Source organism: Poecilia formosa, unplaced genomic scaffold (assembly GCF_000485575.1).
Source record: "Poecilia formosa unplaced genomic scaffold, Poecilia_formosa-5.1.2 Scaffold12, whole genome shotgun sequence".
Classification (NCBI taxonomy): Eukaryota; Metazoa; Chordata; class Actinopteri; order Cyprinodontiformes; family Poeciliidae; genus Poecilia; species Poecilia formosa.
Window position 1 is genome coordinate 1,756,991 of NW_006799951.1, and position 22,585 is coordinate 1,779,575.

The 22,585-nt window shown below is 38.6% G+C and overlaps 3 protein-coding genes across 10 annotated transcripts in view; 2 read left to right on the top strand and 1 right to left on the bottom strand.

Moving 5' to 3' along the window:
* The window catches only part of cfap43 (cilia and flagella associated protein 43), a 16,561-nt gene extending 5,080 nt beyond the window's left edge, over positions 1-11,481 (top strand). Inside the window, exons 14-36 of the mRNA XM_016668034.1 lie at positions 681-867; positions 1,564-1,717; positions 1,963-2,046; positions 2,448-2,525; positions 3,264-3,371; positions 3,457-3,561; positions 3,659-3,775; positions 4,266-4,433; positions 5,106-5,312; positions 5,474-5,560; positions 5,767-5,847; positions 6,358-6,486; positions 6,613-6,732; positions 6,935-7,042; positions 7,232-7,318; positions 7,411-7,499; positions 7,576-7,783; positions 7,899-8,011; positions 8,602-8,767; positions 8,899-9,063; positions 10,049-10,129; positions 10,225-10,378; positions 11,036-11,481. Coding sequence (XP_016523520.1) covers positions 681-867; positions 1,564-1,717; positions 1,963-2,046; positions 2,448-2,525; positions 3,264-3,371; positions 3,457-3,561; positions 3,659-3,775; positions 4,266-4,433; positions 5,106-5,312; positions 5,474-5,560; positions 5,767-5,847; positions 6,358-6,486; positions 6,613-6,732; positions 6,935-7,042; positions 7,232-7,318; positions 7,411-7,499; positions 7,576-7,783; positions 7,899-8,011; positions 8,602-8,767; positions 8,899-9,063; positions 10,049-10,129; positions 10,225-10,378; positions 11,036-11,211 — 2,972 coding nt within the window. The 3' untranslated portion in view covers positions 11,212-11,481. The remainder of the gene's footprint in view (positions 1-680; positions 868-1,563; positions 1,718-1,962; positions 2,047-2,447; positions 2,526-3,263; positions 3,372-3,456; positions 3,562-3,658; positions 3,776-4,265; positions 4,434-5,105; positions 5,313-5,473; positions 5,561-5,766; positions 5,848-6,357; positions 6,487-6,612; positions 6,733-6,934; positions 7,043-7,231; positions 7,319-7,410; positions 7,500-7,575; positions 7,784-7,898; positions 8,012-8,601; positions 8,768-8,898; positions 9,064-10,048; positions 10,130-10,224; positions 10,379-11,035) is intronic.
* Positions 11,371-13,292, bottom strand: sfr1 (SWI5-dependent homologous recombination repair protein 1). The gene is made up of 3 exons (XM_007545307.2): positions 12,503-13,292; positions 11,801-12,133; positions 11,371-11,719 (listed from the first exon to the last, which is right to left on the bottom strand). The coding sequence occupies exons 1-3, from the start codon at positions 12,593-12,595 to the stop codon at positions 11,531-11,533; spliced, it is 615 nt and encodes a 204-aa protein (XP_007545369.1). The 5' UTR covers positions 12,596-13,292; the 3' UTR covers positions 11,371-11,530.
* A 6,004-nt stretch (positions 13,293-19,296) lies between these two features.
* Positions 19,297-22,585, top strand: part of col17a1b (collagen, type XVII, alpha 1b) — a 34,174-nt gene continuing 30,885 nt past the window's right edge. For 6 of the 8 annotated variants that reach the window (XM_016667947.1, XM_016667950.1, XM_016667949.1 and 3 more), the window contains exon 1: positions 19,297-19,655. Coding sequence is in view for 1 of the 8 variants with exons in the window: in XM_016667948.1 (XP_016523434.1) it covers positions 20,896-20,938 (43 nt within the window). In the remaining 7 variants the exon portion in view is untranslated. Of the gene's footprint in view, positions 19,656-20,885; positions 20,939-22,585 lie in introns of all 8 variants that reach the window. The other 2 variants (XM_016667948.1, XM_016667954.1) reach the window with 2 other exon arrangements.

Genomic DNA, 22,585 nt, shown 5'->3' on the forward strand with positions numbered 1-22,585 from the left:
AAGCTGTTGGATGCAGGTAATGTTAGCTAAAAGATGACTAGCTAATATCAATACAGCACCTTAAGCTTAACTAGTACCTTGTAGGCTACCGATGTTGGTGTCTATTTTCAGCTACGTACATTCATTTTGCCCCCCCAAAAAGTCGATGCCCCCCCCGTCACACGCGTCGTTTCAACCAGACAGCCATTTGTAATCCGTGGGGGTGGGGGGCGCAGAAAATGTTTGGAAACCACTGTGGTAAGGGATAGAGTTGTGGAGAAGGTGGTTTAGTAAAGAAATCCAGAGCTGTTATGTTTAATCCATAATCCAAAAATGAACAAAGTATGGCACATATGCAAACCTGCCAAGACGTGGCTGTCCTCCTGAACATATAGGCCAGGTAAGAAGGAGCGTTATTAATGAGAAGGAGCACCATGCTACTGGAGGAGCTGATGGGATCCACAGCTTAAGACGACTCTACAAATATAGTCTTTGTGAAAAGGTCAAAGAAAAAGTCCGTGTTTAAAGTCACGTTTGATGTGTACATCAATTTTATAACAACTGAAAGTAGTTACCAGGAAAGTACATAATCATTTCCTTTGGCTTCACGACAAAGTATTAGTTTGTGCGTGTCTGTTAAATAAACTTTTAATATCAATATATTTGCAATAATCTGTAAAAACATTGATTTTTTTTTTTTTTTACTCAAATATTATTGCAAAGTGCCACAGATGTGACACTGCTGTTGTGCCTGCAGGAGCTCTGCTGTCAGCGGCGGTGTCATTCAAAACGCCTCGGTGGAATCCGGAGTGTGTCCTTCTCCCCAGACAGTCTGAAAGTCGTCACTACTGGCATAGGCGATGGGTCCCTCCTCTGCACTAAGACCAAGTAAAGCGCCACCCAGTACACGTGCTCATTTTGTGCACAACCGTGAACAGTAGGGGGCGTCCTTGCTTGCATAAGGAAGTCACACCTGCAGTTTGATGTAGCTTTTAATAAATGCTGCCTTTTCCATCTATGGTGCAGGATAGCAGTAAAAACAACATGACTTAAGCTCCAGCGGGGCGGTATTATGAGGTTATAAAGAAACCATGAGCCGAAGGTCTGGAAAAACAAAGACTTACTGTAGTAAAAGTCACATTCTGGCTCTGAAAATCTTCCCACTCAGATTCCACATCTGCCTGCTCTGTCCACTCCCACAAAAACGTTAGTTTCAGATTTCAAAACATTGTTATCATAAGCACTATGCTTAATATTTTAGTAATATTTTACGAGCCTCTTATTGGTTCACCAAAGCATAACCAAGTTACAATGATGCATGTTTTATTAATTTAATATTAAATTACTGAATAATTTATTGAAATGTTATTCATAAAAGTTAGTCTCATTATTTTTAAAGATAATTTATCATTGGTAATTATGAAGCGGTGTATTTTATTAACTGTTATACTGTAAGATGAAATAAGTATCATGTTAACTGGAGTCCGAGGTAATTGCAGTGTATACTCTAATGTAATAATATTGCATTATTGAAACTACACTAACATACTGGTCTGCTTATTTATTTCTTGTACCTTCCTATAGAGCTGAAGATGCAGATATAGCTCATTTCAAAAGCCGCCAGATTAGGGCTCAGTCCATAAGGACCTCATTCATTTCTGAAAACCCCGTCCTGATTAACCTTCCTGTGTGGGAAGAGGAGACTCCAGTTAGCAGCAAGAAAACGGAGGAAACCGAGGTGAAACTCACTGGGTTATAATGCTTTTTATCTTTAAAGTATTATTTGGAATCAAATTATCCTTAAATTCCAGCACTACTAGTGTCTAGCACAATACTCCATCTTTATCAGTCTTTTTTTCCCCTCTATTTCTAATGATAATATGTAATGTTAGCTAATTAATTTTAAAAGTTATATATGTAATGTCCCTAATCGGACAAATATTACAAATATTTATAACCAAATTTACTACTTATGCTTTACAGTTCGGCCTTGATGCAACAGAGGAAGATGAGCATTACCTTCCCCCTGCTTCAGCCACCACGTGGTTGGAAAAAAAACACGAAGAAGTGAGTGACAAGCTCTTGTATTTGTGGTTTTGACAGGGCTGTAGACAGGGTGAAAATATGCATAGATGTTTATCTTGTTTCATAATATTCCAGGGGGTGGTTTATGAGAGGGTCCTGCTCCACCTTGTGTGTGAAAGTGATTTCAGAAAGAGCAGTTATTGTTGGCACCAAGTTGCTTTTTGCAGATGTTTGATTTATTGTTGCTTACAGAGTGGGAGAAACAAGTAATTGCAAAGGCATTAACCAGACGTTTGCACCTGTTGGCACCTTTCCATATGACAAAGGCTTGGCATATGGATGAGCTGATAATAAACATGTGGGAGGTCTCTACTACACCTGATGTGGGGAAGGTGGAAAAGACAATTTTACCTTCATGTTTACCTTTATTTTTTAAAAAACAGATTGTGAAGGAAGACAACAAAGAGCATGCAGAAACTAAGAAAGAGCTAAGAGATACCATGAAAGAGTTACGGGAGGCTGTAAGTAGGCTTTTATCATTTGCTTGGAATTACAGTTTGTCCTCACAGTTTAATAAACAGTCAACAGGAAAAAATGCCACTGCAGACAAACATAAGGAACTGTCACTGTTACTAAAATCACAACTTTAGTTTAAAAAAATCTCCCTATCATTATGCCACACGGCTTTTAGTTTTAGTTTTTTTCCCTTAATGTTTTGTTCATTTGTAATTATTAACAATTTTTTGCCACTGACACATTATAAAATAAAAGCCAATCAGGCTTTTGCCATTTTTCATTTTTCTTCATAATGTCAATTGCTGTTTCCTATTTAGGATGATTAGTTTTTTTCTTTATTCTAAGGACTATAGCACTTGAGAGAAAAATGTGCTGCAGGTTGTTTGATAGAGGTCGTAGTTTTACATCCAACAGCCTATTAATATACCTAACAGAGAATTACAAGATATCTAAATTATTACTTTGAAGCATATGTCCCAAACATTTATCAGATTTTTATTCTATTCAGTAAAGTACATCTAAATAACTGATGTTGGTTTACGTGATAACAGTAAAAAAAAAAAAAAGAAAAGACATTCAAAGAAAAGGGTAAAAATGAAAGATTTTTCCGTATTTAACTGATTTCTGAACCCATGATATGCTGTAACTTTACAAACATCTTTTTAAAATTTCTAAACAAATCTGAATTTGGATCGAATTCTTCTCCAAAAAGACGTGTAAAATGTGCTTTTGTTTGTGGTCAGGTTCATAAAATGATGCTTGAGAATGAAAGCTTCCCAATAAAACAGTTTAACTTAGATGTGGAGGAGCAGAAGAGACTGGACGCCATGGCGGAGGAGGAAGCCCAGAAGGTATTGGAAAGCTCAAGCAAACACTACTGCCATCGACCTTAAATTATTCCTTAAAATGATCTTTTAACGTTGCTCCAATGTGCAGGTGAAGGCCGAAATTGAGCGGGATATTCTAGAAAAGCAGTACCAACGAGACGTCCTGAAGAGAGAATGCTGGGATTCTATGTTGGTCAAACCCCGGAGCATCAACGTAAAGTGGCTCAGTGGCAAGCTTTTTAATAAAGAAGACTACTTTCTTTTTTTTTTTAATCAATTAACTTTGAATTATGTGTGTCTGTCATCCACAGGCGTTCCACTCTAAGTTAGCTGTGCAGAACTATCCCCTCAAAGATCGAAGAGAGAAGGAGTTGGAGGACATCCGCAGGGTTCAAAATATGAGGACGATTGAAAAAGCTGCAAGCAAAGTGAATAAAACTGGTGGTTTAGATTCTGATTGACGAAGCAAAGTAATGCACATGTGATGAGTTAAAAGTAATTAGATCCATGTTTACCGTTGTGGGTGTGCAGCAGGAATGCAGCAAAATGTGATGTTTTCTGAAAGCAGTCGCAGGGAAATGTCACATTTTTTAATCTTTATTTCCTTGTGGAAATCTATTTCAGGACAAAACCATCTAAGTCTAAACAAGTTTACTTCTGAAAACACTACTGGTTGTTTGAAATCACAGTCTTTCCTCTGAACTTTCCCCACTGCAGCCCTCTTTAAATACTTGAACACACTCCAGCCCACGGCTGTTGAAATGTTTTTAGATTTATAGCCGTGTGGCTGAAAGCAGGCTGCTGCAATGATTTTCTCAACTGCAATATTCTTTGGATACGGTTTATAATCTTCTGGCCACAGATTCGGCGCTCATGTTTTGCTCCATCATTTGTTGTGCTCGCAATTTCAACCTGCAGCTGATGGCCCAGAGGAAGGACAGCAGCAAACCAGAGGAAGGCCATGTGGCAGAGAGTGCAGACAGTGAAGAACTCTCAGCTCTGTTAGCCCTTGCCAACAAATACCTCTACGACCAGTTCAGCATGCAAACTGTCGAACAGCGGGTCAACCAGATCATACTGATACAGGTGGGAACCTGTCGAATCTCTGCAAAATGGTGATTACTACTCATTTAGATTCTGATGCTTTCCAAAACCAGTGCCCAAAACACACACTCTCAAAAAAAAAAGAAAAAAAAGGACAACGGAGATATTTATTCAAGCTGTGTAAAAAGACACATAATTGTTTTTCCTCTCCGGCACTTATTCAGACTGTTTTTTGTTTTTTTTGTTTGTTTGTTTGTTTGAAGTCAGTTAGGTAACCAAAATTAGTTACTTTTGCTAAGACCAGAATACCAAGAGTGTTTTCTTTTTAAACTTTCATATATTTCTTTTGTACTTTATAGAACTGCCTTTTTAAACTGCGTGACCAAACTGTTTTGGCATACTACCACACGATTCTTCCACTCTAAGTGGCATTGTGGCATATGCTGGTTAAGGATTTGTTTACCACCGTCACCCAGAATCTTTTTTCTTTTCCTTTTTCTTCTGTAGTTAATATATATTGTCTTTCTTCGAAACGCATTGATTTCTGGAAAACAGAACCTGTCTCCTTCCTGGACTGACTAACTCTTAGACATTCACTTGTATACACACACAGTCTGGTTTCAACAAGAAGTCAAGGGTGCAGATTCGGTTTTGTTATTGTTTTTTGCCCGGTCTTAATTAATAATAAATTATTTCTCTCACTTCTGAATGCAGGACTTGATTTATAGTATCAAGATGGCTTTCAACTCCGACTTCGATGCCCTGTTCAAGCGGAAACTGAAAGAGATCAAAATAGTGGACGACAGGAACAAAAACATCAGGGACATCATGCTGGAGCTGGACATCGAGGAGGAGCTGTGGGAGCCCCGCCTGACCGACATGGAGTGGCCAGAGAGGCTGTTAGTCGTGGAGGACTCTGAGGTTACTGTCCTCTTGAAATGTCCTAGCAGTGGACATGGTTCACGTAAAGTTCAACCGAGCACGAGTGAATGTGGAAGTGCTCTGTGGTTTGTTTGTTTGTTTTGTGAGCCGAGTTGTGAGCTTGTGTGTAATTATGAGACGTTGCCTTTGTCCAACTTCAGATTAAAGCGGAGAAATACCTCACCCCAGAGCAGAAAGCAGAGGAGGACAGGCTTAGGTTGGAGAGGGAGGCCCGCCTGGCTGCACACGTACGCTGTCATGATAAACATTTTTGGCTTTTTTGCTAATTCTTTGCCATTGTCTACGAGTTGCACACTTTTATCCACGTTGTTCAGATTAGTGGTTTCAGTTTACGGCTGTGTGTCCGATTTAAAAATCTGTAAAGTAAATAAAATGGTAGCGATTAAAAGGTTAGTTGAGCCCTGCTGAGGGAGGGATGCTTGTCCTGTTGCAGAAAGACGACAGCAGAGAGAGAGCTCTGAAAGACATGATGGACGGAGTCCTTGAAGTGAAAAAAGTGGACATTTTAAAAGTGGTAAATATATAAATATCGTGTTCACATAAGGACATTTAAACCAAATGATTGACAAATCTAAAGCATGTCTTGCAAGATAACGCTATTTTGCCATTGCAAAACTGTGTAACGTCTTCCCTAGCTCGATCAGTTTATTTAGAAACATTGGAGAATTATGTCTAATAGAAATGTACTTACAACTGTGAAGGATTTCTTATTTAAAAGAAAACATCACAAGTATAAGCAATCGCATCTAAATTGAAACTGATTGAATTATGTGTTAAAAACCAAGAGACAAACCTACATTGATATCTCAGTTTAAACGTTAAATCAGATTTCTCTGCAGCAGCAACAAACGTCACTGTAAATAATATTCTTCTAAGTTTTCTCCTTTGGCTAGCACTGTAAAAAAATATATATATATTTATTTATTTTTTTTAAGTTTTTACATTTGTTTCTTGAAGACAATGCCAGTAAAATCAGACCAAGCAGCATGAGGAGCCCACAGTTTGTTTTGGTTTTACTCCACAGGAAATATTTCCTCCTGAGTTTTCTTTGACCAAACCTCCCATTCAGTGGAGTGAAGAGGAGAAGAAAGTCTATAAAGAATATGAAAAGAACTTTAAAGAGCTCACAGAGGAGAAGGAGAAATATAAACGGGTAATTAAAAATAAAAGAGGGGGGGGAGGGGAATTCCATTTGTGTGGTTTTTTTTTTTTTTAGTATTTTATTACCAAAATATTAGTTGAGATCAGTGTTAAGCATGTGTGAACCTTGGCTTTGCAGGGATTGGAATTTGAGATGAAAAAGCTGCATGAAATAATCAAAGAGTCAACGGAAAAGTTTGATGAGTCACTCACAAAGCTGTTTGAGAAGAAAGTAAAGTTCATGGCTACTATATATCAGGTAACGTACATCAAACTGCAAAAAAGTGTGGTATTCATATGTATTCAGCCCTATAAATAAAGTCCAATGAAATCAATTGCTTCAAAAAACTAATCTACGGTAAATCTTAAATTATTCTTGTAGTGATGCACATACACGTGATAAAAAGTCTTCTCTCTTGTTCTGATTTGTTGTCTCGTATTGGCTTGGGCGTGTTTTACAGGAAGAGCTGAAAATCACCTATCTTGCCCAGGCGGTGCGCAAGGTGGAGGAGATGAACCGGCAAGAGCAAGAGCTCAAGCTCAAACTTGAACAACTCCTGGCACAAAAGGTTAAAAATGTTGGACACACTCATGCCGCAGGAATTTATTAATAATCAAAACTAGATTTAATTTGTAGAAATTGGCGTGTGTTCCAGTACAGCGCCTTACCGTCTCAGAACATAATTTGACAAAGTGATGCGAAGCAGCAGGTTCGTGTATTAAGCTGACTAGCCAGAACTGCAAACTTTTTCTGACAGGTAAAGACAGAGAAAGACTTGATGGGATTCAAGGACATGGTGGAACAGTTTCAGTTCGCGTACGAGGACATTGTAGCCGAAGACAAAGTAAGCGTTCAGATAAAACACACACACAAAAAAAAAGAAAACAAAGTTTGTGTGAGAGATGAGTATATTTTTTTTTGTTTCATCACCCAAAGAATCTCGACAGCGAATTCAGGAAAGAGTTTGCTGATCTACCAAAGTATGTGACCGATCAGCTTTACAAACTGTTCAAGCGTAGACCCAGGTTTGTGACCATTTCCACGCAGCAGTCGCTGAACGCCGGTCGTTTTCAAAGCTCGGGTTGTCACGACTGTTTCCAGAGTTCAAAGGATGAGGACGCAGTCTGTAGATGACTCCAACGTGTTCAGGCAGCACTGTCTGAACACCTCCGCTCTTGATGGACTCAGCCAAACACTCGCTGGCATGGAGGAGTCGGATGCTCCGGAAAACATGCCAAAAGGAGTGACCCAGTTTGTCTGGGAGAAATTTTGTGCTGTGCGCAAAACAAAAGTAGAGAGTGAACAAAAGGTAATACAAAGAAAAAGACACATCTACCGTCCATTTTATATATCAGAGACGCAATATATTCACTTACTTTATTCCATGACAGTTTGTTAAATTTCTTTGCTTTACTGTTTCACAGATAAAAGTAAATGGTTTGGAGCTTGCCGAGATGCAGGCCTTCCTGCAGAGACGGTTAGATGAAGATAATGCTGCCCAAGAAGAAATTAAGCAGCATTTTGAAGAACTCAGAAGGTAGGACCCAGAACCTCTGACTGGACAATCTGTTTCACTCAGACCAGTTAAGTTGGGAAAATAAATACTGAGTTTGGAAAATAAGTATTTACTTTGGAAAAGTTAAGTATCTACTTCCAACTAGGTAAAGTATTTGCTAAATACTTTTCTAAATATTTAGATCCAAATATTTGATTGGGATCTAAATATTTAGTGTTCAAACTAAACTAAATGTTGAGCTCAAATTTAAATATTTTGTTGGGAACTAAACATTTAGTTTATAACTAAATATTTAGCTTCTTACACAAATTTTTAATTTGAAAGCTAAATGTTTAATTTGTCAACTAGATATTTAGCCTGTGAATTAAATAAATTTAGTTTGTAACTCTAACATTTATAAATGTGTGAATAAGATGGCAAAAATATGACTTTGAAAAAATAAACACCCACTTTTTTTCTCTCTGACAGACTAAATAAACAAAAAAAAATTGCAGTTTTTTTTTTTTTGTTACTGGCACCCCACCAGAAATGCTTGAAAATGGATGAGGACAATAAGTGAGAAAAATGTTGTCGATAACGCTGTGGTGGTTTCTGATGTCATGTTTCTGCAGCCTGAGGACCAAGAGGAACCAGCATCTCATGAACCCTATGATCCTGGTTGTCCTGCCACAGGGACAGGTGGAGACGTCCTCCGTGGATCTGACAGCTGAAACGGCTGAGACTGACTACATCCTTATCAACAGAAGCGTGGTGGACAACCTCAAAGAGAAAATCAGGGTCTGTCTTTACCGTCAAACGTCTTTTTCAGACATTTTCATATCAAAATGGGGATGAGAAAAATGTTACTGTTAAAACAGTAATAAAACAATAAAAGTTGTCCATCAAATTCTTCTTCCCCGTGTTACCAGAGAGTTGCAGAGCAGAAGATAACCTACATGGAGGCACGCTGTGAGGTCCGTAAGGACATCATCCAGCTGGAGTGGCAGCACCGGGTGTTGGACAAGAAGATAGAGGACTTGCATGAAAAGAAGAGAGAACTCAAGATGCTTCGACTCTCAAAGGATGACATGGAAGTAATCTAGTTTGTAATCATAACTCCGCTTTTGAAGTTCTGGGAAACTGTGATTTGCTCTTTGACGACGACTGGAATTTTTTTTCCTGCCGCGTTAATTATATGTCAGAGGTTTTCAGAGGATTCAGCATCAGGTTTAAATAATAATGCGAAGGAAAAAAAAAAGAGGGGGAAAAAAAAAATCTACATATGGGGTAAAACATTAATCCAGTGTGCGTGTCTGGCCAAATTCCTCTCCGTGTTATCCAGGCAGGTATTTTGGTTTTGGCACGGTGAGATGTTTTGCAAGCAGAAAATTGTTACCATCTCCCAGCACAGATGGATTATCTTTTATAGAAACCTCACACCCTCTTTCTTCAGCCTCCCCACCCTTTTTGCCTTTTCAGCATTTAAACCTCTTATTCAAGACGTCGTGTGTGGATGGAGGTTTTTACATCCCCTCCTCTTCCAATTGCATTTTTATTTAGTTCAGTCCTAAAATTTTAAGCAAGAAATTCTTCGCGTCCTTTTCTTTCCCCAAGAGTTTAAACCAGAAACATGCAGTTTAATTAAATTCATGCCAAACCACTGACATGATAATTGTTTACTCTAGAATAGCCGTGTACCCTTGTTGTACTAAAACAATAGATTTCACTAGTATTTTTAAACCTAGATTAGATTTTGGAACAGAAAACAGATCAACTAAATTATCCGTTATAGTTTAACAAAACATCGCAAGTGAATTTCCTCACTCTAATGCCAGTTTCCTTTGGCAGAAGAAGGTTCATGTTGCTCTGTCGCTGGTAGCTTCCTGACATTGTTAAAGCCCATAACACCATGCAGGAAGAAAGCTGTGAATATAAATAATCCATTCTTGTCATTAAAAATATTTCCTGATTAAAGATGTTGGGACATTAGCTTGGACGTTTTCAATCTAAATTTAGAGAACACACCATTTGTAGTTCATTTGTACAAATTAACCGTCTCCTTTCTTTTTTTTTTTTCAGTGTCTCAGCAAGAAGGATCCGAACAGTCACGTGTTGGAGAAAATTTCTAAGATGGAGAAAAGTATTGATTTCATGAAACAGGTAACAACCTGAATGTGTCTTAGCACAACGTTTAAAGTTTGAACCACAAAAGCCAGCAACATCTTATGCATAATGCACGCCGCTCTCAATTTCAGACCCATAAAAGGGCCATTCACCGGCGAATGAAAAAGTTAAAACAGATTAACAAAAAGATATCAATGACAGCAGACAGCACTGATGGTATAAAGAAGAATCTTCCTGAGATGGAGACTTCTGTGGCAGAGCTGAGACATATTTACGAAGCCGCAGGTAAATGAAAACAGATCTACAGACACATCTCAATAACCTAGAATATCATTGAAATGTATGTATGATTGACTACGTGCAAAACAGCATAAATAGAGTGCAGCATGGAGGCACTGCTGAATCCCCCTGAATTGCTAAAATGGGCTTTGCTTCACCAACTTATTCAACTTTCCATTCAACTTCAATTAATCAGTCAAGTTTAACGCAACACTGTCAAAAGCCAATGTTTTTAGCCATGATCTTTAGGCTTGTCATACTTGTGGTGAGTGTTAATAACTGCTGTACGTACATCTGTCAAGTCAGCAGTCTTGCTCGTGACTGTGTAGTTCCTAACATGGCCATATTATAACAAATCTGTATGTAAAGTATAGTTTTATCGATCTTATGTGACGTTGGAATTTGGGTTTTCATTATCCTCACATTGCAGTTTAATTAAATTCATAATCACCAATTAATCAATCAAGTCAACAAAATAGGTTCTTGAAATGTATCAGTTTGTATAAAGGGAATCTATAAAAATGTGTAAATTTTAGTTTTTGAACAGATCAATGCATTCTTTGATGATATTCTGACTTACTGAGTTGACCATTAACTAATTTACTCTGCAAAAGGGACTTTCCTCCCATTTCAGTTGTTAATGAGGCTCTTTTGGCGTTTCAGCTACCGAGGAAAATGAGGCAGCGGAAAGAGACGAGCGCTACCAGGAGATTGTTCATAGGCGCAAACTGGAGGACCTCGCTAGGGCTAAGTCGGACGAACTGGACCTCCTCCGGAAGGAAGTTGAGCGTCTGGAAAGGAGGAATTTTCCCTCACTCGATCAGATGAAATACAACTAGCGCCCAACACTAGTTGTATTTGAGTTGTAGCTTATTGTAACGATCTTGGAAGTGCCTGAAAATTACACATGTTCGCGATGTTGAGACATTTGTCGTGTTTATGTGTCGTTCTAACCATTTCTCACTTGTACTGCATCAAGGCACAGCTGCCTTTGTGCTATCTGTTACCACATAGTTTATTTATTTATACACTGATTTGCTAACAGAATATTTAGTGTTATTTTTGCTGCGAACAAGAGCAAGCACCAACAATAAATAAGATGAATTGTGTTAACTCTTTTCTGTCGTCCTCGCTGGACTTAAGATACTTCTTCTGGCGTCACGTAGTGAAGTCTCCCTCTGCACGGTCAAAGCACAGAATGCTATCATCCAGACCAAAGAGGTCAATGAGCTCGGACAGGTCGGCCTTCCTTCCGTCTACGAGGAACTCTGACTGGAGCTCATACAGAGCAGCCTGTGCACAACTGCGCCACTTGTCAATCAACGTTTGGAGATGCGTCAAATCATTCTGAGGAGAAAGACACATATATTGCCTTTTTCAGTCTTACGTGATAAACTTGGCAAAGATATTTGATGGCTTTACTTTTACCTTGCTTCTGTACATTTTCACCATCTTGAGCCGACGCAGTGTCTCCGTTTTCTCCTTTACTTCCTTCCTCAGCTGCAGAGCAAAGTCTCCTGAGGAGATGTGTGATGGTTGGGGAGCAAGTGAGGGCAACCTCTCACTGCCCAGCTTCACTTCAGTCCCGTTTGCATCCATAGTGTGGACAGCGATAGTCTCTTGGGACTCTGCTGGAGCATGTGGGGCATCCTCCTCCTCATTGTCAACACAAAGGCGCTTGGCCACAGAAAGGGGTGAGATGAAGGAGCGCCGTGTTCTCTTCAGCCTCTCCCTTAGGGAGGCACTTAGCCCAGAGTGATGCTGCGGAGTGGCAGTGGGAATCACACCAAACGATACAAGTAAATGATAATTAAGCATGGATAACAGCATGTACTGGGTTTGTACAAAATGTCACAGAATTTCCTCAGACATGGAGACTAAACGGAAGAATAGATGGACAAACAGATGAGTGAACGTATAACACAGATCGATAGATAGATAGATTTGAATCAGACATGGAAAACAAATACTTTCCAAAATTATTATTTTCCATATTTATCCACACCAGAAAAAAAACACCTTTAATTCTTTACTTTTTCAGACTTTAAGAGACTGAAAATTTGTTTTTTGACTCCAAGTTGCGTCAAGCGTAAAGTGACGCATTTAATAAAAGTCAAAAACAATACTCACCTTCTCTTCTTTAAACTCAGAGGGGCTTGACTCGACTGAACCAGGTGATGAATACCCACATGACAGTTTGGCTGCTTTCGGTGTGATCTCCATCTCCACACTCCTATGAACTCTTTCTCCGATGCAGTACAACAAGTCAGTTGCGTTTGCAACACTAAGTTTGCGAGTTAACGCTTTTATATATATATATAAAAAAGTCTTTTTAAAATAAAAAATCAACTGAATAGGAGTTTCTTTTTAACACCCACCGAAGACGACTCTATTTTTCCGTATTTTTGCGGGGAACTGCCTTCAACGTAAGTGATTGGACAGAATTTGATTACGGTCAGCCGAACAGCATCCTGGGAGTTGTAGTTTATTCTAACGATCTTAGAAGTACCTGAAAATTACACGTGTTCGCGGGTTTTCTGAGACATTTGTTGTGTTTACATGTCATTCTAATCATTTCTCACTTGTACTGCGTTAAGTCACAGCTGCCTTTGTGTTATTTGTTACCACCTAGAATGCAAACTAGCCCGTTTTAGGGCTTTTTGACCTCTAAACTCTGTTTTGTTTCAGCTTCAGATCAAATTTTAGACCTAAACCACTCAAAAATGATTATTAGATCTTATCTTGTTCTGTTTTACAAGTTTTTACTTTTTGTGCACTGGCTGCACTGCTACCACTAACTTTTTTAGTCAGGTGCAGTGCCATAATATTTAGGTCCCTCCATTTTTTTTTATTTTTTTATTATGATTTATTTCAGATTTTAATACTACAATGAGTCATACTTGAAACAGTACTTGAAGAATAAACACAAAACAAAAACCAAAAATAAAATAAAGCACACAGAAAAACAGCAATTATTTTTATAAGTAGGTGGATAAAAAGTAGGTAGCTAAAAAAAATAAATAAATAATCAAACTAACAGAGGTTACAGAAAATAAATAAATTGTAAATTAAACGGAAAACAAATAAAACCGGGTGGGCTTAATGTATTCTGTGCTACAGTAATTGTTGTAATATTCCAATTTTTTATGCCTCTTTTGCTGCTCTTTTTTATGTTGAAAAGTGCAGACACCTTTGGAAAAAATTACCCCCTTGCAAGTTACCTGGACCGTTTGCTGTCCCATCAAAGACTAACAAAAGACATAAATACTATATTTGATCAATTTCAGAGATATCCTTTAAAAAGGCATCTATTTTGAATTTGTATTTTACTTTGTATAAACTTATGTTATAAATTGTTGTCATCAATATAATTAGTCTAAAAATTCAAAATTTAATAGAAACTGATATTTTCTTCTTCTAAATAAAGACCTAAATTAAGATGTGTGGGATTTGAGTAGTAAAAAAAGAGTATCAGTACTAGTAAAGACACAAAAAGAAAAAATACATGTGGTTTCTCTGTTACAGCTTCATTAAGGGCAGTAAAGTTACAGAATGCCCCACGGGTTCACAGTTTTGTTTAAATATGAGGTCAGTGTTAAATAGAGCCTTTCTTGAGGGATAAACAGAGGAACTCTGACGGTTACGCTGAGCTCTGAGTAAAAGTGATTTATCTGGGCTCTCGTATGTGTCTGGTCCATGTTGATCTGGTTGCTGGGTCTGAGTCACTTTGTTCTCATTTGCTGATTCACGTCCTTTAACAGACCTATTTATAAACTCCTAAATGTAATTCAGAAGTCTTTTCACACTTCCACTCTGCGAAAAGACTGTGAGACTCTGTCTGTCGCCACGAGGAGAGTAATAATGTTAAATAAGAGGCTGCCTGGACTTGATTCTCAGTGCTTGGAAATGTGATATTACACACCCTGAGGAAGAGGGATTTTTTTTTTCTTACATTTTATATGGATGAATCTTGCAGGGCTGAGGGTTGGAAATAATTACTATGCGTTAGTCAAGGCTCTAGAGTGTGCTCTCTTTTTTTTTTGTCATTCACAGTAGAGATAAAATAGTTTGGTTGCTCTCCAGTAAGATACATGAATCAACTGGTATGAGATTGTAGAATCTGGATTCTATGTGAAACACCCAGTGAGCCAAATCTTTCAACAAACACACAAATGGCTACTTATTAAGTACATATGTTTGCACAAGCTATTAACTCTTGTTAATGTTTATGTAGCTTAGTGTTAGGAAACTACCTTTAAGTTAAACAGAACGTTGGGGAATCAAAGATCCAGTTTTCATGGCTCTTTTTTTTTTTTTTTCTTTTTGTCCCACTCAGTTTTTGTTTTGCTGAAAATCTGTTTTGTGTTTTGGGTTACTTTGATTTCCAGTCAATGTGCTGCATTGTCTTCTTAAGATCTCCCTGTAATTTGATGTGACTCATCTGTTAACACTTTCTCATACAGACACAGCAAAATGACCTGACAGCACCAGATGTTTTCACCTCAAGAAACACCTTGAGAGATGCAGAGAGCCGGAAACATTTTAGGCTACATGGAGTTTGTTGTAGCTGATATTTCTTCTCACGGCAGACATGTTGACATGCCACTGATGAGAAAACGACAGGTGTCATTAATGAAATAAATAAAGTTCCTGTCAGCAGGGAGCTCCTCCACAAATAGCCGTATACTTCATGCTTCCTTTCCTTGTCTTGATAGATGAGAGAGGTCTGCTGTTGAAACGTGCTTTAAATTTGGTCTAACGGTTGTTTTGAAACAGTTGTTTTACATTAATCTTCATAACTGTTGTGGTAAATACAGACCCTCATTTTGGATAAAAGAAAAAATAAATTACTCTGATCAATATATTCAAACTTGTACTTCTTTTACATATTTTAAGTCTACTAAGAAAGCACAGGTGCTCTTTTTTTTTTGCTTAATTTCTTTAGCTCATCAAAAGTAAATCATTATTGTTGTTTGACATTTAATAAATCTATTGGTTGTTTTCACTTCAAACCAATTACAATATGTTAACTGTCATGACAGGGCTTGAAAAACAAACTGGAGGTTTCAAACTGTTTGCATCAATTAAGAGCACCCAAAGGCCTCATATCATGATGATCACAAAGTGCCTGATTATAGACCAATAAAACGAGCCGATAGCAGTGGAGGACACCGTCGAAAATTCCCACCGAGTGATGTCATAACGTTTGAAACAGTGAACTAAGGCGTCAGTACATAAATAATGTCCGCCCTCGGATAGCAAATTCATTTGTAATTTGACTTCACGAAGTGAAAACTTACATGGCAGTTTACCTGGGGATAAGGAGGAAGTCACGAGAACTTCTGTCTAAGAGCGGCAGCTTGGAGATCTAACAGACCGGCACACTGTTGAAGATTTTTCAAGTGTGCCTATGTTTTCCAGCAACACATGGAACAGTAAATATTGATTCAACATGATCTTTGTTTGTACAGTGGTATCTCTATCAGCAGATAATTTGTGTGGACACATAAAAAAGTAAAAGACCCATAAAGGGAGCTGTTTTTTTTACGTGATGCATTTTATGGCCACGAAACAGTCTCTGTTCGAGCTGTAGCAAGAACTGTTACATCCTGTACTGTTAGGTTTTTGTTTGTAGTTGAAAAGGTGATAGCTCCCAAAGACGTTTTATTAGGTAGAAAACAATTAATATTCTGTGTACAACAATAGTCCATCAGCAGTCAAAAGTCTTTTTCCATATATGGTTTCAAGAGACATGCTCATTTGTTCTCAAAAAGTACTTTAAAAAAATCACTAATCTCCAAGCATTATTGTGAAATAATGCTAAATATAATTTACTCACTTTTCAGTCTTTTAAAATCAATAGGTTGCATCACTCCAAGATAAAATGATCAGCTCTTCAAAGGTGTTAAGTTACATTAGACAAGAACATCAATGGCAGTCCTCTGAACTGAGCAACAGCATATTTAAGTTTTTCTTGTCAGATAAAGCGACGGTCTCGTATCGAGACAGATAAGCAACAGATAAGCTCCTCTCTCCAGAATGTGCCTGCATGTTCTCTGAGCCAAGTATCCAGTGCCGCACTGGAATGTTTTTTTTTTTCATCACAGTTGAGTGGTTTAAAAGTTCAGCTCAGAGCAGAACCAGTCATTATCTCTTTAGATATCCAAAAACCTCCGAAATTAAGGTGACCATAAAATTATCTCTCTCTTTTTGCTTTTTTGTCAACTACATAAGACAGGCTTTAAATAATTAGAGCAACAGTTTCTTTGTTACCTTGCAAATGAATTATAGTATAGACATTCCTTTCGAAATCAGTATGGATACCAAGCCCATGTGACACAGAGGCTTTTTTTTTTTCTACCACTTGGGTAACAGTGAATAATGTCACATTATTTTCCATGTTTAGGTCTTTTGTCGAACCTCTGGAAAACACTGCTGTCTTGCTCTGCAAACATACCAAAGCCGCATCCTGCAGGTCTTTCACACAAAAAGGAGTGTATCTGAAAAGAGGCATCACTGTTTAGTCAGCTCTGCTTTTTTTTTTTTTTCCCTTTTTTTCCCACCATCCTGGAATTTGTTGCTTTCTGTTAAAGGATCTGGCATTGTCCAAGCTCGCACATGGATGTGAGCGGGGCAGCTCCTCTCCATGGGGCCATTTGTTTTCAATCATTTGAGCAGATTAGAGTCTTACTGGCTCTGAGTCATGCCTGGTGGGTGGATTGCTTCGCTGGGTGTGGTGGTTGGAGGGAACCTGTGGAAGTCTGTGGCTGCCACTGGAGGAATAAAGCATCTAATTTGGTGCCAAACGGCATCAATGTAAATTAGCAGACTGGGAATGCGTATTCTGATTACAGAGTTAAAAACAGCCCTTGTGTCCTCTCATTTGGGAATGCTCGTGATGTGAGAAACAGTCCATGCTGCAGCTTCTGAAGAGTATGATAATTGTCACATGAAAAGTATCAGACCTCCCGAACAGAAGTGCAAACAGGAAGACAATCCCTGCAAAAGCTGAAAACATGAAGAGCTTTCACTGACAATAGCGCGTAAGAGAATTAACGCCCTCTGAACTCACCTGCATTTTACTACGTTACGACCACAGACTTCCATGTGGCTTATTGTAACTCTATGTGACAGAGCAACACAAAGTAGAAAATAATTATGAAGAGAAAGGAAATCGAATTTTCTGCAAAAAGAAAAAGAAAAAATCTGAAAAGTATGGCAGGCATTTGTACTCAGCCTCTTTTTACTCATACACCATAAAGACAAAACAAGAGCAAACAATTATCTCCAGAAGTCAATTGATGAGTGAATTTATTTTTGAAAAACTCTCTGAAAAGGTATGATTGTTTAGAAAGATTATTGTTCAAGTATTGTTTTTAATCTCAGCCTTTATGGAAGGAGAAATTAACTGGGGGCGGGGGGGCATATGAAACGCCAAGTCTCAGCTACTGAGTCAAGTTTCTCACAAAGATCCTATGTCAAAAAAAATTAGCTGACTATGAGCTGGTGAGGAATTATTCGGTTCCCTTTTTAAATAAAAAAAATAGGTGAAAGCAGAAGGACACGATATTTAAAAAAAAAAAACATACACACAAAAAAAATCACTATGGAGAACATCCTTTTTGGCATTTCTTTGACATTCGTCTACAGATTTATTAGTAAACTTACCACAAAAAGTAACACAATTTGTCTATGTCTGTTTTTCTTTGTATTTCAAGTATCCTCATTGGCAGTAAATCTTACGATTGGAGAACTTGTTTACTTCCTTCTAAAAATTTGTAAGGAAAATGCGTTTGTGGGTTGAGCTGCGAGGGTTGCGCCCATGAAAACCTTGCCAAGTCAACTTTCTGCCAGAACCAAACAACTTTTTCTGCTCCTGACTGTGGAAAGCGTTGGTATTGTAATAAATAGAAGTGCTTCACAAGAGATGACTGAATTAAGAGATCCTATCAAAACATACAACTGGTCTGTGAAGGCATCTAGAAAACATCAGTGAACAAACAGCATCAAAAAGAACAAGAAAGTAGACGTGCCAGAGATAACATAAAGCAAAGCAAAGCAGTTTAAAGGATGATAACAGTAGCATCATGCTGTTGGATGTTTTTTTTCTTAGGTGTGGCCAAGCCAAAGATGCTGATCAGAAGTGATGTGTTGCAGGCTGCAGAAGATGGAGGTTCATCTTCCAACACACACCAGATGTTCAGCCAGAGATGCAACGGAATGGATTAGATGAAAACATTTTGTTGTGTTGAAATGGCCCAGTCAAAGTAAAGACCTAAGTGAAATAAAAAAAATGATGCTCACTGACATTCTTCATTCAAACTAACTGAGCTTGAGCTATGTTAAAAAGAAGTTTCTAGATATGCACACACCAATTTTTCGTGAAAAGTGGTTCCCAAAAGTTGTCACGTTAAGGACCTTTTAAAACCACGTACGCGCCATGTCCAATCCACGTCAGTAACGCAAAGTCCAGTGAAAACACAATGAAGTTTGACCGGTACCGAGCCGCTCACATCTGAGCGCTCTTTTTTTTTTACCCTCCAAAACTGAGTGCGTATGTTGGAAAACACTCAGCCATACCTACTGTCTGAAGCCATATGGAGCAAAAGTTAAGTTTCTTATTTCAATATGGGGGCCAGATGTGTTGCAGCTGCAGCGGAATGGATTTACTGCCCACTGCAGATCAGCACAACCTGAGACAGCCCCCTCTATTTTCTGTTCAGAAAAACACAGAAAGACAGAGAGAAAGAGAGAGAGAAAATCACATCTCCCAAATCTTACTTTTTTTTCCCCTCTCTCTCTCTTTTTTACCACCTCCGCCCAAAAACTTTGCCCGTTTTTAAACTGGTGACCACAGCAGTGAAGCAGTAGCGAGAAGAGGAGGAGTTTATCTCCTTTCTTTCTCCCCCCGGGCCCCTCAGTCGACAATCTGTGCCTGCAGGGGCAGAGAATATGACAACTTAATTGCTTATCTGTCCCCCCCACCCCCAACCCCCCTCAGGCTCTATTTTATATTTTTTTTTAATACTCAGCTTCCCGTGCCGTCTGCCACACCTGCCTGCCAAGCTGCAGCTCCGATGGGCGCGGCTGGGACCGGAGCCCAAATCTGTGTTTTGACTCGCCTGGGAAAGTTGAGCGAAAAGGCACAAAAGAAGCGAAGGGAGTTTGGGGGAACATCCCCGCACGCTCTGCGCGTCAGCTCCACACTGACGCATTGTTCTTCCACGGGATAAGTCTCTGCGTCCTGAGAGGAACCAGACTGCTACAAGGAGAGTGCTTGAAGGTATGGAGAAAAACACTGAAGCTGGAAGTTTTTCTCTTTTTTAAAACTTCTTTTTTTCCCCTTTCATTGTCTAAAGCCTACTTATGTTGGATGTGCGGGGTTTTTTTTTCTTGCACCTGGCCTTTCTTGCATCTCTGCGTTAACGACTGCGCTCTGGGAGTTTTGGTGACGGGCTGTCGTGTTAGTTTTACAGACTGGAATAACTTTAGCTTCCCTTTGGCTTCCTCCTGGAAAGTACTTCTCGGCTTGTTTGTTAAATCCACCAGGGGGTTTTTTGGGGATCGTTTTTCTGTTACAGAACACCCCCTTTTGCTGTGCTATTCACATCCTTCTAAATATATTCCAGAGGACCTGTCCAAGCTGTGGCTTTATACATCAACTCTTAATAATTGCTGCCCGGATCAGTTACATGCTATAAAAAGGGGGATGAGTTTATAGAAACTTTAATAGGATGCTAATAGCATTTAATTTATGATGGGTGTGTATGTGTCAGTTTTTTTTTTATCTTTACTTTCAGAACAGATGAGGAAATGTATGTTTCTAGATGTGTTTATAACAGTGACTGTGACCTTGGTGTGATTTCAGCATCACAAGCCCCCGAACAGGAATACCAATGCAGTTAGAGGTCCTTATCTGCCTGGGTGTGGTCGGAGGATGATCTTTTGAGAACTGTGCACTGATCCGCCTCAGCTCCTTTTGTGTCTTTGTTGTTTTAGTTTCCAAGGACACAAAAGTGCTCCGTATATGATCCATCGTGGGTCTAATGTGGTTTTCAGCATTCAGATGAGAGGTGAGCATGGCAGGGAAAAGTTTTCTTCACAGAAGGGAGTGTCTCAGTTAATACCACTGGAGGCCAATGTCCAAATAAAAGGAGCCGCAGAGGCATTCGACTGTGGTCTTTAAAATATGATCATGCGACTGATGTGGGGGGACGTTTTCCAGTTTTGGGCTGGATGAAATTTCAATTGATTGCTGTAAACAAGCAGCTTAGAGTTCTTACGACTCCCCCCTTCCCCTTTCATTCGAGCACAACACTGTATCTTGTTCCTCATCAAACAGTTGCTGAAATCTTATTTTCCACATTTAAAGACTAACAGAATATGCATGACGGTGGCCAATGTCTTTTTTTTTCTTCTTCTTCTTCTTCTTCTTCTTCTTCTTCTTCTTCTTCTTCTTCTTCTTCTTCTTCTTCTTCTTCTTCTTCTTCTTCTTCTGTCACCATCTCACTAGATAAGATGGGATGGACGAGTTAACAAGGCAGATGGAGATCTCGGGAGAAAAGGGTGAGAATGCTTGATTTAATCACAAAGTGTTTAAGATGACAAACAAACAAACAAAGAAAAAAAAACAAGAGCACAACAATTTATTTTTTAGAGTGAAGTGACAAACTTTAGTGGAAACTTTATAAAATAAGCATTCGAAACTTGTATGAAACTTTTTCACCTTTGGTGATGGTTGTGTTTCCCTCTTTTTGAAGCCGTACTAACACCATGCACGCTTTTTTTTTTACTGGTTTCCACATCTCGGCGTTCGGGTCGTCATTTTCTGGATATCTCTTTTTTTTTCTTTTTTTCTTTTTTTTTTTTTTACACAACTTGCAGCTAAATGTGAAAGCCTGCAGCTGTTCAAGTCCAGCAAACAAGAGTAAATGTCAGACGGTAGCTGAGTTGGAGTGTGTAATCAGCTTCTCCGTCTGCTTATGTTACTTTAGAGAAAACTGCTAAACCCAAGAGTCAAAATGGTAGTGAGTGTTCTTCTAGCTTCGGTCTGACATTTTGAAGCCTGATGTAAGAATTTTTTTTTAATGTAATTCTAGATTTTTTAATGTGTTTGTTGGATGATTTGAAACAAATCAGTACCTTTTTCTCGAAATATTGACCTTTTCCTTATCAAGTTCCCCCTTTTTGCATTGTATTTGATACGTTAGGCTTTCACAGTAGATGTCTGTATTGTGCATAGCTGATGGCATAGTTGAGCAGAATTTTGTATCTTTATAAAGAATGTGTAAAATATATTTAGCGGCACATTTATAAATCAGGTTTTGAGGAAAATAGTATGACAAATTGTATCAAAAATGATGCATTTCTAGAGTTATAGGGTTAAAGAGTGCGTATTTTTCTTAGATAAAGTAAGTCCCAATGTTCTAAGATTACATTTCATTTTTTAAATTCAAATCAGACAAACTTTTTGCAATGTTGACTCACCTGGAAAGATAAATTTGATTGAGAACTGAGTCGACTATTAGGAAGAAACATACCATAAGAATAGGAAATATTAGGACTATCTAGAATAAATTTCAACAAGTGGACAGCATCTGTGTATTTCAGTCAGAAATACAACATAAAAATAAAACACAGCTGGAGAAGGGGATTCCAGCCAGCTCAAGTCATAAAAACAAACACCTGAGATGCACGTGTGCTTCAAAACCTAAAGAATCAACTCAGACTTGTTGTCTGGGACTAAAGTTCGTTAACAACCTTTACTGAATTGATTATTTAAGAGGCCTACAGCAAGTCTTAACGTCCACACAAAACTCTAACTCGAACGAACCGTGCTGTAACAAAAGAGAAGGACCGACAAAAATGCGGTCTGGCTGATGGTCATAAAAAATCCGTTTTTGGACTGTTATTGTGCAGAAACGGCAGTGAGATTTTGTTTCCACAGTCAAACGTCAAGAGCAGCAGAGTAATGATCAGGTTTTAGCCTCGACTCTGAAACAGACGGAGATCCCTAAAAGGAAGGAGAGCAGCAGGAGGAGGAGGACAGACGTGGAGGAGGACAAAGAGGCGACGTGAAATCCAAGTGGAATGAACATTATCTTTAAGGGAAGCCAGCAAAGCGCAGGGAAGAATTTGGTTCATAATGATTTTTTTTTTGTCGCCTACAATTTACAACTTATACCAGACAAATAATCATTTCGCAAAAGCTTT